The 16511-nt window shown below is 44.1% G+C and overlaps 1 protein-coding gene across 4 annotated transcripts in view; it reads right to left on the bottom strand.

The window, feature by feature from the left end:
* Nucleotides 1–2724: 2724 nt before the first annotated feature.
* mast3 (microtubule associated serine/threonine kinase 3) overlaps nt 2725–16511 on the bottom strand; it is an 84323-nt gene continuing 70536 nt past the window's right edge. For all 4 annotated transcript variants that reach the window (XM_062960200.1, XM_062960203.1, XM_062960201.1 and 1 more), the window contains 5 exons: nt 15868–16094; nt 14076–14198; nt 12563–12699; nt 10990–11207; nt 2725–8061 (listed from right to left, as the gene is read on the bottom strand). In XM_062960200.1, coding sequence (XP_062816270.1) covers nt 7088–8061; nt 10990–11207; nt 12563–12699; nt 14076–14198; nt 15868–16094 — 1679 coding nt within the window. In that variant the 3' untranslated portion in view covers nt 2725–7087. The remainder of the gene's footprint in view (nt 8062–10989; nt 11208–12562; nt 12700–14075; nt 14199–15867; nt 16095–16511) is intronic.

The raw sequence follows: 16511 nt of genomic DNA, 5'->3' as shown, positions 1-16511 counted from the left end.
TGCAATATATGATATATTTATCTTTCATCTTACCCTCCCTTATCAGTGTGTTTTCTTTTCCAAAGCCTCCCTTGCTCTTAATCGAGGGAATGTTTTGAAAAGGGAAATAAGCCCTTGCAAGTCAGGAAGAAGAATATATATATATATATATACATATTAATCTTATAAAAGCATTTCCCCCTGAAATATTTGTTAATCTCTGCTACAGATATATAGGCATTTCCCTTTGTAATATATTTATCTCTCATCTTACCCTCCCTTATCAATGTGTTTTCTTTTCCAAAGCCTCCCTTGCTCTTAATCGAGGGAATGTTTTGAAAAAGGAAACCATTGCAAGTCAGGAAGAAGAATATATATATATATATATACATATTAATCTTATAAAAGCATTTCCCCCTGAAATATTTGTTAATCTCTGCTACAGATATATAGGCATTTCCCTTTGTAATATATTTATCTCTCATCTTACCCTCCCTTATCAATGTGTTTTCTTTTCCAAAGCCTCCCTTGCTCTTAATCGAGGGAATGTTTTGAAAAAGGAAACCATTGCAAGTCAGGAAGAAGAATATATATATATATATACATATTAATCTTATAAAAGCATTTCCCCCTGAAATATTTGTTAATCTCTGCTACAGATATATAGGCATTTCCCTTTGTAATATATTTATCTCTCATCTTACCATCCCTTATCAGTGTGTTTTCTTTTCCAAAGCCTCCCTTGCTCTTAATCGAGGGAACGTTTTGAAAAGGGAAACCATTGCAAGTCAGGAAGAAGAATATATATATATATATATACATATTAATCTTATAAAAGCATTTTCCCCTGAAATATTTGTTAATCTCTGCTACAGATATATAGGTATTTCCCTTTGCAAGCCTTCGCAATCCCTATGTACCTAAATATTTGTATCTATCTATCTATATACGTTATTTTATATATTACGTTTCACCTCATAAGTTTGCAAGTCTTTGCAGATCCCATATACATATAGATATCTAGAGATTTCCATGTTCCTATATATCTGTATCTATGTCTATACATTATTTTATATATTAATTTTCACCTCATATGTTTGCAAGTCTTTGCAGATCCCATATACATATAGATATCTAGAGATTTCCATGTTCCTGTATATCTGCATCTACGTGTATACATTATTTATATATTAATTTTCACTTCACGTGTTTGCAAGTCTTTGCAGATCCCATATACATATAGATATCTAGAGATTTCCACGTTCCTATATATCTGTATTTAGGTGTATACATTATTTTATATATTAATTTTCACCTCACGTCTTTGCAAATCCTATACAGATATAATTATCTATATACAGAGAGATGTCTAGATAGTTAGATAGATAGATATGAATATAGATATATATAGGGCTTGCAAATATTGCAGGGGAAATGCACACACACACACACACACACAGAAATTTCTAGATAGATATAAACATAAATATATAGATATCTAGATTTCCATGTTCCTGTATATCTGTATCTATGTGTATACATTATTTTATATATGAATTTTCCCCTCGCGTGTTTGCAAGTCTCTGCAAATCCTATACAGATATAATTATCTATATACAGAGAGAGGTCTAGATAAATAGATAATGAATATAGATATATAGGGCTTGCAAATATTGCAGGGGAAAAGCACGCGCACACAGAGAGAGAAATTTCTAGATAGATATAAACATAAATATATAGATATCTAGAGATTTCCGTGTTCCTGTATATCTGTATCTAGGTGTATATATTATTTTATATATCAATTTTCACCTCACGTGTTTGCAAGTCTTTGCAAATCCTATACAGATATAATTATCTATATACAGAGAGATGTCTAGATAGATAGATAGATAGATATGAATATAGATATATAGGGCTTGCAAATATTGCAGGGGAAAAGCACGCACACACAGAGAGATAAATTTCTAGATAGATATAAACATAAATATATAGGGCTTGCAAATATTGCAGGGGAAATGCACACACATATAGAGATTTCTAGATAGATATAAACACAAATATATAGGGCTTGCAAAAATTGCAGGGGAAATGCACACACATATAGAGATTTCTAGATAGATATAAACACAAATATATAGGGCTTAAAAATTGCAGGGGAAATGCACACACATATAGAGATTTCTAGATAGATATAAACACAAATATATAGGGCTTGCAAATATTGCAGGAGGGAAATGCACATATACAGAGAGAGGATTTGCAAACGTTTCAGGGGAAATGCATATGTGAAATTAGTATATATAATTATAGATCTATATCTAGCTCTGCATTGTTTATATAGCATTAAATGTTTGCCTGTTACTATGTTGGAAGCCGACCTGAGTCAATGAAGTTGTTGTTGTTGTTATTGTTGTTGTTATTATTATTATTTTATTGTTAATACCATATTGTTTTTGGTGACCCTACTTTTCCACTTTCAGAGCTAGTTTACTGTTTTTCTTTGAAATACGGTAAATATTCAAAAATCTTTAATCTATTGATGCCTCAAAATAATTTCATTGGGATCTATTTTCATGTTGAAATTTCCCACCCTCGGCTTATACTTGAGTCAATAAGTTTCCGGTAAAATTATGTGCCTCGACTTATATTCCGGTCGGCTTATACTCGGGTATATATGGTAATTTCGAAGTAAGCGCCGGAAAGTTAATCAGGAAATAACACTTTCAAACCAGGAACAGAAAATAAAATTTTGCAAAAAAAATTATTTTTTTTTGACATAGTGTAATTGTAATTATAATTAATTACCCCCTTTTTTCTGGCATCGAAATATGTTCAAACATCAACAACGGTAAGGATCAACGTGGTACAAAAGCTACAGTCCGGACACAGAAGGCGTCAAGCATCTGAACCTTTGGAAAAAATATCATCATTGTTGCGAGGGTTGAATGAAAAGTAATGCCTCCGCCTTCGTCACTTGGGTTTGGGATATTTTAATAAATCGAACGCAGAATTAATCCTTAGGATGTGCTCTTTAACGACCACGAGTTACTTTCCCACATCGTCACCAGACAATTGGATACATTTCTGCCAACAAGGAACAAGTTTTCTGAAGATGATGATGATGATGATTATTATTATTATTTTACCCTACATTAAGTCCATTATAAATGGGTTATATAGCTGTGTGGAAGGGCCTTGAGTCTACACTGCCATATAATCCAGTTCAAATCAGACAATCTGTATTTTATAGGCAGTGTGGAAGAGGCCTAAGTGAGGCCTAACTCTGCCTAAGTGTGGAAGAGGCCTAAGTGAGGCCTAACTCTGCCTAAGTGTGGAAGAGGCCTAAGTGAGGCCTAACTCTGCCTAAGTGTGGAAGAGGCCTAAGTGAGGCCTAACTCTGCCTAAGTGTGGAAGAGGCCTAAGTGAGGCCTAACTCTGCCTAAGTGTGGAAGAGGCCTAAGTGAGGCCTAACTCTGCCTAAGTGTGGAAGAGGCCTAAGTGAGGCCTAACTCTGCCTAAGTGTGGAAGAGGCCTAAGTGAGGCCTAACTCTGCCTGTCCCCTGGGCTGAGTGGGTTGCTAGGAGACCAAGTGGGCGGAGCTTAGCCTTCTAACTGGCAGCAATTGGATAAAAACAATTCTTCCTCTCCCTCTAATGAGGACTTTATTTTTCTTTTCTTTTTGTTGTATGAACCTAGAGGCCTGGATGAGGGGTTGTGCTGCCAAGTTTAGTGTTTCTCGGATGTGTAGTTTTGTTGTTTTGTCCTAGGCCGATATTTCATTACCCTTTTATATATATAGATGGAGCATTTTTTTGGTCCTTCAAAAAAAGGAAATTATTAAAAATAATACAAGGCTGCAGGGCTGAATTTTAGGAAACGAGAAGCGGGTATTTCCATCTTCGTAGATTAATAATAAAGGGGGAAAGATCCAGTGGAGGGACCCATAACCCCTGTCTACACCGCCATAAAAAAATCCTACTTTGAACTGGATTATATGGGCAGTGTAGACTCATAGAATCCAGTTCAGATCATAATGTGGATGAGCTGCTTTGATGCATCTGGATTATCTGCAAGAAAATAGAAGGGGCCTCAATCTCCTTCTTTGTAGGGTTGCCAGTTCGGATCTGCGAGATGGGGTGAGCTCCCGTCTGTCAGCTCTAGCTTGCGTGGACATGACAGAAGCCTCCCAGATGGATGGCAACACATCTGGGCGATGTTCCCTGGGCAACGTCTCTCTAGACGGCCAATTCTCCCACACCAGGAGCCACTTGCAGTATGTTCTCAAGTCGGGTGAGCTCCCGTCTGTCAGCTCTAGCTTGCGGGGACATGAGAGAAGCCTCCAACACATCCGGGGAATGTTCCCTGGGCAACGTCTCTCTAGACGGCCAATTCTCCCACACCTGAAGCCACTTGCAGTATGTTCTCAAGTCGGGTGAGCTCCCGTCTATCAGCTCCAGCTTGCGGGGACATGAGAGAAGCCTCCAACACATCCGGGGAATGTTCCCTGGGCAACGTCTCTCTAGACGGCCAATTCTCCCACACCTGAAGCCACTTGCAGTATGTTCTCAAGTCGGGTGAGCTCCCGTCTGTCAGCTCTAGCTTGCGGGGACATGAGAGAAGCCTCCAACACATCCGGGGAATGTTCCCTGGGCAACGTCTCTCTAGACGGCCAATTCTCCCACACCTGAAGCCACTTGCAGTATGTTCTCAAGTCGGGTGAGCTCCCGTCTGTCAGCTCTAGCTTGCGGGGACATGAGAGAAGCCTCCAACACATCCGGGGAATGTCCCCTGGGCAACGTCTCTCTAGACGGCCAATTCTCCCACACCAGAAGCCACTTGCAGTATGTTCTCAAGTCGGGTGAGCTCCCGTCTGTCAGCTCTAGCTTGCGGGGACATGAGAGAAGCCTCCAACACATCCGGGGAATGTCCCCTGGGCAACGTCTCTCTAGACGGCCAATTCTCCCACACCTGAAGCCACTTGCAGTATGTTCTCAAGTCGGGTGAGCTCCCGTCTGTCAGCTCTAGCTTGCGGGGACATGAGAGAAGCCTCCAACACATCCGGGGAATGTTCCCTGGGCAACGTCTCTCTAGACGGCCAATTCTCCCACACCTGAAGCCACTTGCAGTATGTTCTCAAGTCGGGTGAGCTCCCGTCTGTCAGCTCTAGCTTGCGGGGACATGAGAGAAGCCTCCAACACATCCGGGGAATGTTCCCTGGGCAACGTCTCTCTAGACGGCCAATTCTCCCACACCTGAAGCCACTTGCAGTATGTTCTCAAGTCGGGTGAGCTCCCGTCTGTCAGCTCTAGCTTGCGGGGACATGAGAGAAGCCTCCAACACATCCGGGGAATGTTCCCTGGGCAACGTCTCTCTAGACGGCCAATTCTCCCACACCTGAAGCCACTTGCAGTATGTTCTCAAGTCGGGTGAGCTCCCGTCTGTCAGCTCTAGCTTGCGGGGACATGAGAGAAGCCTCCAACACATCCGGGGAATGTTCCCTGGGCAACGTCTCTCTAGACGGCCAATTCTCCCACACCTGAAGCCACTTGCAGTATGTTCTCAAGTCGGGTGAGCTCCCGTCTGTCAGCTCTAGCTTGCGGGGACATGAGAGAAGCCTCCAACACATCCGGGGAATGTTCCCTGGGCAACGTCTCTCTAGACGGCCAATTCTCCCACACCAGAAGCCACTTGCAGTATGTTCTCAAGTTGGGTGAGCTCCCGTCTGTCAGCTCTAGCTTGCGGGGACATGAGAGAAGCCTCCAACACATCCGGGGAATGTTCCCTGGGCAACGTCTCTCTAGACGGCCAATTCTCCCACACCTGAAGCCACTTGCAGTATGTTCTCAAGTCGGGTGAGCTCCCGTCTGTCAGCTCTAGCTTGCGGGGACATGAGAGAAGCCTCCAACACATCCGGGGAATGTTCCCTGGGCAACGTCTCTCTAGACGGCCAATTCTCCCACACCTGAAGCCACTTGCAGTATGTTCTCAAGTCGGGTGAGCTCCCGTCTGTCAGCTCTAGCTTGCGGGGACATGAGAGAAGCCTCCAACACATCCGGGGAATGTTCCCTGGGCAACGTCTCTCTAGACGGCCAATTCTCCCACACCTGAAGCCACTTGCAGTATGTTCTCAAGTCGGGTGAGCTCCCGTCTGTCAGCTCTAGCTTGCGGGGACATGAGAGAAGCCTCCAACACATCCGGGGAATGTTCCCTGGGCAACGTCTCTCTAGACGGCCAATTCTCCCACACCAGGAGCCACTTGCAGTATGTTCTCAAGTCGGGTGAGCTCCCGTCTGTCAGCTCTAGCTTACGGGGACATGAGGGAAACCTCCCTCCCAGCAGGATGGTAATGTCCCCTGGGCAACGTCTCTGTAGACGGCCAATTCTCCCACACCAGAAGCCACTTGCAGTATGTTCTCAAGTTGGGTGAGCTCCCGTCTGTCAGCTCTAGCTTACGGGGACATGAGGGAAACCTCCCTCCCAGAGGGATGGTAATGTCCCTTGGGCAACGTCTCTGTAGATGGCCAAATCTCCCACACCAGAAGTATGTTTTCAAGTCGGGTGAGCTCCCATCTGTCAGCTCTAGCTTGCGAGGACATGAGAGAAGCCTCCAAGAAGGACAACAACACACCCTGGGCAACGTCTCTCTAGATGGCCAATTCTCCCACACCAGAAACAACTTGCTGTATGTTCTCAAGTCACTTCTGACCCGATTAAAAAAAAAAGGTAAATAACGAGAAAAGGTCCAGTTGAGAGAAATGCATGGGGTAAATATAACGTGGGGCAAATATAACAGGAAAGGTCCAGTCGAGAGTCTCGTTCTTTGGAAGGTAAATAATGGGAAAGGTCCAGGACAGAGTTTATTTCCTCGTTGGGTAGTAAAGGATAAAGGTCCGGTTACGGGAAATGCAGCAGACCCTTCTTTCCTTCTTGGTCGGGTAATAAAGGGAAATGTCCAGTCAAAAGGAATGTGTCAGATCCATAATTTCCTTCCCTGTGGGGTAAACAAGGGGGAAAATGGCGGCCGAGGGAGGGATAATGGGAGCACGGGTCAGAACTGGCCGGGGGAACGTGAAAGGGGGGAACGGGAAAGGGGGGACCCTCTTATCTAGGGCAACGGTTCCGAATCGTCCGCCGGTGGCTCCTCCTCCTTATGACCGATCCGGGGGTCAACTTGAGGTTCCGGCAGAGACTCCCGGCGCTGGGAGGAGGAGACACTGGTGTACTCCACCGCCGTGCTCCCGTCGGCTTGCTCAATATAGACCCGAGCTTCCAGCCGGAGCGGGTAGGACGCCTGGCATTCCCACGATGCCGACGATGCCGGAGGATCTGCTTGGCAATCCCACGGTGCCGCCGACGCCGGAGGATCGGCCCCTTGGACCGCGATGTGGGGCACAGGTGTGTGGCCAGGCCGCTCCGCCACCCAGGGAGCCGCGTGGAGGCCCGGACGTCGGGTCGGGGTCCGCTTCTCGGCGGGGGGCTCCCCTCCGGCCGCCTCGGGCTCGTCAAAGCTGACCTCCTGGACGGCCTCCTGCTTCTTGAAGGAGTCCCGGCGCTCCGAGAGGTTCAGCCGCCGCATGACCACCACCTCCTGGTGGTCAGCCCCGAAGCCTCCGCCGGACCAGTCCCGGAGGCGGGATCCCCCCTCGGGGCTTTCGACTGCGTCTTCGTCCCCGGGCGCGTGGGTCGTCTTCCGGACTGCAGGGATCTTCTCCGCCGATTGGACCCTCTTGAGGAGCGGGGAGCGGGATCCCTCGGCTGAGCGGGGCCGGGCGGCTTGGCGGACAACGACGGGCGGCGAGAGGGTCTTGCCCTGGAAGGTCGGGGGGGCTTTGGGGAAGGGTAGCGGGGACGGGGAACGTTGTGGGGAGGGGGGATGAGGGGCCACGGAGGAGGAAGAAGAGGGGGTGCAGGCCAGCGGGGAGGGGGGGATGCTGCTGGTGGACTTGCGGCGGCCCACCTTGTAGCGCTGGCCGCTCAGCTTGGGCCCCAGGCCGTGGAGGGAGCTGGGCCGGATGTGGCCGGCCGGGGAGCTCGGGGTGCTGGACACCGGGGAGGTGCTCTGCGGCGAGGAGGACGCATCTGTGGAGAAAAGAAAAGGGGCAGGTGAGGAAAATGGCTGCATTGCACCCACCACTGTCAGGATGTGAAAGCCCTAGACATGCCCAAAAAATCGTTTTGAATCGTATATCGGATTTATTTTGGATTGTTCTTGATTTTTGATACGTATTCTGAGATATTTATCTATCTGATGATCTGATGATCATCCTATATACAATAATACATCTATCTATTAGACATGTCCAAAAAATCGTTTTGAATCGTATATCGGATTTATTTCGGATTGTTCTCGATTTTTGATACGCATTCCGAGATATTTATCTATCTGATGATCTGATGATCATCCTATATACAATAATAAATCTATCTATTAGACATGTCCAAAAAATCGTTTTGAATCGTATATCGGATTTATTTCGGATTGTTCCCGATTTTTGATACGCATTCCGAGATATTTATCTATCTAATGATCTGATGATCATCCTATATACAATAATACATCTATCTATTAGACATGTCCAAAAAATCGTTTTGAATCGTATATCGGATTTATTTCGGATTGTTCTCGATTTTTGATACGCATTCCGAGATATTTATCTATCTAATGATCTGATGATCATCCTATATACAATAATACATCTATCTATTAGACATGTCCAAAAAATCGTTTTGAATCGTATATCGGATTTATTTTGGATTGTTCTTGATTTTTGATACGCATTCCGAGATATTTATCTATCTGATGATCATCCTATATACAATAATACATCTATCTATTAGACATGACCAAAAAATCGTTTTGAATCGTATATCGGATTTATTTTGGATTGTTTTCGACTTTTGATACGCATTCCGAGATATTTATCTATCTGATGATCTGATGATCATCCTATATACAATAATACATCTATCTATTAGACATGTCCAAAAAATCGTTTTGAATCGTATATCGGATTTATTTTGGATTGTTCTTGATTTTTGATACGCATTCCGAGATATTTATCTATCTGATGATCATCCTATATACAATAATACATCTATCTATTAGACATGACCAAAAAATCGTTTTGAATCGTATATCGGATTTATTTTGGATTGTTTTCGACTTTTGATACGCATTCCGAGATATTTATCTATCTGATGATCTGATGATCATCCTATATACAATAATACATCTATCTATTAGACATGTCCAAAAAATCGTTTTGAATCGTATATCGGATTTATTTCGGATTGTTCTCGCTTTTTGATACGCATTCCGAGATATTTATCTATCTGATGATCTGATGATCATCCTATATACAATAATACATCTATCTATTAGACATGTCCAAAAAATCGTTTTGAATCATATATCGGATTTATTTCGGATTGTTCTTGATTTTTGATACGCATTCCGAGATATTTATCTATCTGATGATCTGATGATCATCCTATATACAGTAATACATCCATCTATTAGACATGTCCAAAAAATTGTTTTGAATCGTATATCGGAATTATTTTTGATTGTTCTTGCTTTTTGATACGCATTCCGAGACTGTCTCACAGCGCAACCAGCAATGTAATTCGAACCAATGTTGGCCCATTCTCTAATTGTCTCTTAATGTTTCGTTAATTCCCCCCCCCCAATTTTTTTAAAAAAATATATTTTTAAAAATATTTTAATTTTTTTTTTGTTTTTGTTTCTGCAACCTACCTTGAATGGGAGCTTAGCGCAGCCTAACATGGCTGCCGCTCCCCGGCCAATCAGAAGCTTCCACGATGGACGCAAAGGTGAGGGCTAACGTTCTTCCACATGGAAGATTGCCATACAAGCCCGGTGTGTAGCGATTGCGCATGCGCGTCCGCCATTTTAGAAACATTTAGAATCGTTACGAATTTTCGGAAATATCCGAAATTTTTGGCTGAAAAAATCAGAAATATTTTCTATATCGAAGCGCCAGCACCCCCTACTTTAGAAACGAGAATTGAAACATTTTTTTCATCAATCGGACATGCCTAGAAAGCCCAGCATTCATAACAACTGTACTCTCCACATCCTGCCAGAGCAATGGGGGGTGGGGGGGGGGGTGGGAGATAATCTAAATGATAAGAGCCATCTGGCCAGGGATGGGTTCTATGGCCAGCTCTGGTTTTTCAAGCTTGGGAAAGGACTATATGTCAGGGGATGATGGGGTGCAGAGTGGATTTCAAAAATCATCAACCTCGACTCACCGCCCCCTTCTTCTCCAGACTGTCTTCTCTTATGGAGAATCAGCACTGGTCAACAGAATACCAGCAGTCGAAGGTTCAGTTGTAAATCCAACGGCACTTAAGCTTTATTTACAAAACTATATACAGTAAGAGTCATTTGCTGTAAGTCCCAGACACATGGCAGTGTCTCCTCGGCTACGGAGCAAATACATTCTCAGTCCATCCTCAGTGAAACGCTCGCCCCGAACTCCACAGATAAGATAAAACACATTCCTCAGTCCGGAGGAAGTTCCGACCCCCCAAAGGCCGGAAGTCATGCCTGATAGGTCATAGCAATCACAACAAGCTGTCAGTCAAAACTAGCCTGCTGTTAACTGTTTCATTAGTGAAAAATGCACTCTTGCTCAACAGCAGAAAACACTTGATTTACATTTCATACACATACAACCATAATCCAACACTATATACCTGTGAATGTCTCCACATTCACACGTATATAGTCCGTTCCCAGGGTTGAAAAGCCAGAGCTGGCGACAAAACCCAGGGAGGAAGTTAGGAGGTGGATATACTCGGGGTTTGGCGGGAATACGTCAGTTCTAGCTTCGTTTTCATCTTGTAAAGAAGGTCCTCAAATAAAGCGTTTCCACGGAACTGCCTGTTTGAGCCTGCTTTGAGTCCTATAGATTTCAAGAGCTGACACCCACTGTAGGTAAAGACAAAAACAGAGATAGAGCGAGGATGGGCTTTGCTTACCTGGGTGGGCATCTGGGGCGGGGCTTCGGCAGGGGGGTGTGGGCCCGGGCGAGAGGCTGTGGGTGGGGGATCCCGGGAGGCTCTCGCCGGAGGAGAGGGAGTGGTGGAGCCCCGAGGAGTAGCTGCGGCTGGTGTGGAGCACCGAGGCGGAGGCGGCGGCAGCGGCGGAGGAGGAGGAGGAGGGCTGCCGGGAGATCTTCCGGAAGAGAGACTTCCTCCTACCGGGGGCAGAGAAGAAGAAGAAGCTGACCTATGGTCTTATGAGATCATCTAGATGGTCTTTGAGGTCTCTTTGCTTAGCTACAGCCTTATGAGACCATCTAGATGGCTTTTGGAGGTCACGTTCCTTACCGATAGTCTTATGAGATCGTCTAGATGATCTTTGAAGGTCTCTTTGCTTAGCTACGGCCTTATGAGACCATCTAGATGGCTTTTGGAGGTCACGTTCCTTACCGATGGTCTTATGAGATCGTCTAGATGATCTTTGAAGGTCTCTTTGCTTAGCTACGGCCTTATGAGACCATCTAGATGGCTTTTGGAGGTCACGTTCCTTACCGATGGTCTTATGAGATCATCTAGATGGTCTTTGAAGGTCTCTTTGCTTAGCTACGGCCTTATGAGACCATCTAGATGGCTTTTGGAGGTCACGTTCCTTACCGATGGTCTTATGAGATCGTCTAGATGATCTTTGAAGGTCTCTTTGCTTAGCTACGGCCTTATGAGACCATCTAGATGGCTTTTGGAGGTCACGTTCCTTACCGATGGTCTTATGAGATCATCTAGATGGTCTTTGAAGGTCTCTTTGCTTAGCTACGGCCTTATGAGACCATCTAGATGGCTTTTGGAGGTCACGTTCCTTACCGATGGTCCTATGAGACCATCTAGATGGCCTTTGAGGGTTCCTTTCCTTACCGATGGACTTATGAAACCATCTAGATGATCTTTGAGGTCCCTTTCCTTACCTATGGTCGTATGAGATCATCTAGATGGTCTTTGAGGGTCTCTTTCCTTACCGATGGTCTTATGAGATCGTCTAGATGGTCTTTGAAGGTCTTTTTGCTTAGCTACGGCCTTATGAGACCATCTAGATGGCTTTTGGAGGTCATGGTCCTATGGGACCATGGTCATGGTCCTTACCCATGGTTCTATGGGACTGTCTAGATGGCCTTTGAGGGTCCCTTTCCTTACCGATGGTTTTATGAGATTGTCTAGTTGTCTTTTGGGGGCCCCTTTCCTTACCTATGGTCTTATGAGACCATCTAGATGGTCTCTGAGGTCCCTTTCCTTATCTATGGTCTTCTGCTGGCCTGATGAGGCTCTTGGGAAGAAGCCACGCCCACTCTTCTAGCTCCGCCCCTTGTGTGTCCTAACAGGCGCCTCAGGGGCTCAGCCCTGTCTCCGGCACTTGGGAAGAAGCCCCGCCCCTCCCCTGGCCCCACCCCCATGTCCTAATAGGTGCCATCACCACCCCCCTGAATCACTGCAGTGCCCACCAGGGGGCGGTAGCGCCCACTTTGGGAATCATTGGTATAGATATTAGTTCCACGTTATAATTCTATTTCGGTCTCCCTACCTGTCCTGGCCGTCTCGTTTCCGGCCCTTCTTGCTCCGCCGGGCCATCCGGGTCTTGGAGCTGTTCTTCCGGGCTGGACCCACTTTGATGCTGGTGTTTTCCAGGGCGGTGGTCCTCAGCGCCACTTTGTTCCCGCTCTGCAAGGCAAACGGCAACGCGATGTTGCGAAATGAATGGCTCTTTAAGGGGTACAGAGAGTAGGACTGCTCCCCTCATACATATAACTTTGCACAAATACAGCTCTGTCAGTTTTCTCACTTTTAGATATTCCGAGTTTGATTTCATGCGTACGTGCTCGGTTGCGTCAATTTGAGATTATAAAAATCCACAATTCCGAAAGTCAAACGTGGCGATTTTTCTTGACACCTTTCTTGATTGTGGAAAACACCCCTTTAGTTCCTCTGCAGAATTAAACTATTGTAGTTTTTGATCTCCTTGTTTCTAGTCTTTGATTGGGAACTAAAGAAGGACTAGAGATATACCGTATATACTCATAGAAAAAGATTCTTGCTTTTGTTAATGCCTAAATGAGCAGAGACAAGGCAGGAATTAAGCTTCCGCAATCAATGTTGCTTCGTCTGAAATCTTTCCCTATTTCTCCCTTTTTAACCATGCTTACAAGCTAAGAAAGCATTCCTCTGACCTTGGGTTCCCACACGTTTACTAGCGATTCTCACAGAACACCTAGGACGACAAACTCTTAACCTTAACCTTGTATCTCTATCTAATGAAGACTCCTCTGCCTCGCTGCCCGAGCCACCTGGACTTTGTTGATGTTCTAAATCTTGTGAAAGGTCACCCTTATCACTAACTTCAGCTTCCCTGCTAGCCTGCGGCCTTTCTGACAATTCAGATTGTATTTTGTAGTTCACGCTACCTTGATTTTCAGGGCTGATTGGCTATTTTAGAGACTTTGAACTATTTTCTACAGAGACTTTGAACTATATTCTGCAGATTGCCTTTGCCTTTGGATCACTGCTTTCTTTACTGCTTTTTATTAAGACTTTGCTATCTTTTATCAATAAACTGAGAATCGCTAGTAAACGTGTGGGAACCCAAGGTCAGAGGAATGTTTTCTTAGCTTGTAAGCATGGTTAAATAGGGAGAAACAGGGAAAATTTTCAGACAAAGCAACATTGATTTTGGAAACTTAATTCCTACCTTGTCTCTGCTCATGGAAAAGGATTCTTGCTTTTGTTAATGCCTAAATCGTGTGTTTGGGTTGGATTTTGGAGTTCATGCTACCTTGTTTTTCAGGACTGATTTTCTATTTTAGAGACTTTGAACTATATTCTGCAGATTGCCTTTGCCTTTGGATCACTGCTTTCTTTACTGCTTTTTGTTAAGACTTTGCTATCTTTTATCAATAAACTGAGAATCGCTAGTAAACGTGTGGGAACCCAAGGTCAGAGGAATGCTTTCTTAGCTTGTAAGCATGGTTAAATAGGGAGAAACAGGGAAAATTTTCAGACGAAGCAACATTGATTTTGGAAGCTTGTGGGCCATGGCTCACCTTCAGCAGAAGCTCCACCACGTCCATGTGCACCAGGCCCAGCACCGACTCCCCGTTCACGTGTGTGATGAGGTCTCCGGCTCGCAGGCCGGCTTCCTGGGCTGGGCTGCCCTCTTCCACGCTCTGTGAGGACAAAGAGAGAACGGACGGTTCACCATGGCATTCCCACAAAGAAGCGAATGAAGTCTGGACCAAATCATACTCCTGTTAGCTAGACTGGGAATTGGGTGCGAATGAAGGGAATGTCTACTAAATTCGAATTCCAAGCCATATAGTACAAACATACACACACACATTCATTTTATATATACCAAAGACATATACATAGATATACACACACACATCAAAATTATATGCACACACATGCACAATTGTGTATATATATATATATATACACACACACACACATACATATATATATATACCAAAGATTATATATATACACATACACATATGCAAACATGTATATATATACATACACACACATATATGCACACATGTACATACACAAATATACACACACATGTGTACACACACATATATACACATACACACATGTAAATATACACACACATATATACACATATATGCACTTATGTATATACAGACACACATATACACACATATAATTATATACATACACATCCATATATATATATATATATATATATATATATATATATATATATATGCATATATACAAACACATATATACACATACAAACATATATACACACACACACACATTTATATACACACATGCACATATATACACATACACACACATATATACACAAACATACACATATATACACATACTCACATGTATATATATATACACACACATATACACATATATGCACATTCGTATATATATACACACATATACACACATATAATTATATACATACACATCCATATATATAATATATATTAGGCATGTCCGATCGATGAAAAAAATGTTTCAATTCTCGTTTCTAAAGTAGGGGGCGCTGGCGCTTCGATATAGAAAGTATTTCCGATTTTTTCACCCAGAAATTTCGGATATTTCCGAAAATTCGTAATGGCTTGTATGGCAATCTTCCACGTGGACGCAGAGGACGTTAGCCCCCACCTTTGCGTCCATCGTGGAAGCTTCTGATTGGCCGGGGAGCGGCAGCCATGTTAGGCTGTGCTAAGCTCCCATTCAAGGTAGGTTGCAGAAACCAAAATTTTTTAAAAATATTTTTAAATATATATTTTTTAAAAATGGGGGGGGGGGGGAATTAACGAAACATTAATTGACAATTAGAGAATGGGCCAACAATGGTTCGAATTACATTGCTGGTTGCGCTGTGAGACAATGTCTCGGAATGCGTATCAAAAAGCGAGAACAATCCGAAATAATTCCGATATACGATTCAAAACGATTTTTTGGACATGTCTAATATATGCACACATATACAAACACATATATACACATACAAACGCATATACATACACACTTACACACGCACACATATACACATACAGTGTAGACTCAAGGCCCTTCCACACAGCTATACAACCCATTTATAATCTTATATTATCTGCTTTGAACTGGATTATCTTGACTCCCCTCTGTCATATAATCCACTTCAGTGTGCATTTTATCCAGCTGTGTAGAAGGAGCCTCATACTTTGCCACAGCAATGCGTGGCCGGGCACAGCTAGTATAATAATAAACATACAGATATTTCAAAGTCATGGGGAGTTGGCTGTGCCAAAATGGTAGATTGCAGGAAAGTGCAATATTGTTGTTGTTGTTGCTCACCCAAACCATGTGGTGGACGGCATAGATGTCGCTGTCGCCCATGTAGACGCGGATGGCGCGGAGGGTGAAGCCGTACTTCTTGCCTTGGCTGTGGATGACGATGGGGGGCCGCGAGCCAGCGCCCCCCAACAAAGGGTCCCGGCTCGGGGAGGAGTCCCGGGAGGAAGGGTTGGAGGAGAGCGAGCGGGGGGAGATGGGGCTCACCAGGGCGCCCCCGCCGAAGTCGTCTGCACAGGAAAAACAGATATCAAATAGAATAGAACAACTTTATTGTCCTTGCGAGTTGTACAACGAAATTCAATGCCATCCCCAATGCACGTGATATATATCTATATATATAAAAGGGTAGTGACGTTTCGGCCTAGGACAAAACAACAAAGCTACACATCCCAGAAACACTAAACTTGGCAGCACAACCCCTCACACATGCCTCTACGTTCATACAACAAACAGCTCCAGCTACTCCAGAAAACGGCAAGGCTTTGAGACTGCAAGGCTATTCACTGCTATTCCACCTGGCCAACAAAGGATTCCCATAAGTCACAGTAACGCGTGGCCGGGCAAAGCTAGTATATATATATATAAAGGTAATGTACGTTTTACTATGGAGTAAACAACAAAACCACTGAACCCAATCACACCAA

The sequence above is a fragment of the Anolis carolinensis genome, unplaced genomic scaffold (assembly GCF_035594765.1).
Source record: "Anolis carolinensis isolate JA03-04 unplaced genomic scaffold, rAnoCar3.1.pri scaffold_7, whole genome shotgun sequence".
Classification (NCBI taxonomy): domain Eukaryota; kingdom Metazoa; phylum Chordata; class Lepidosauria; order Squamata; family Dactyloidae; genus Anolis; species Anolis carolinensis.
This window is presented reverse-complemented; position numbering and strand designations above follow the sequence as displayed.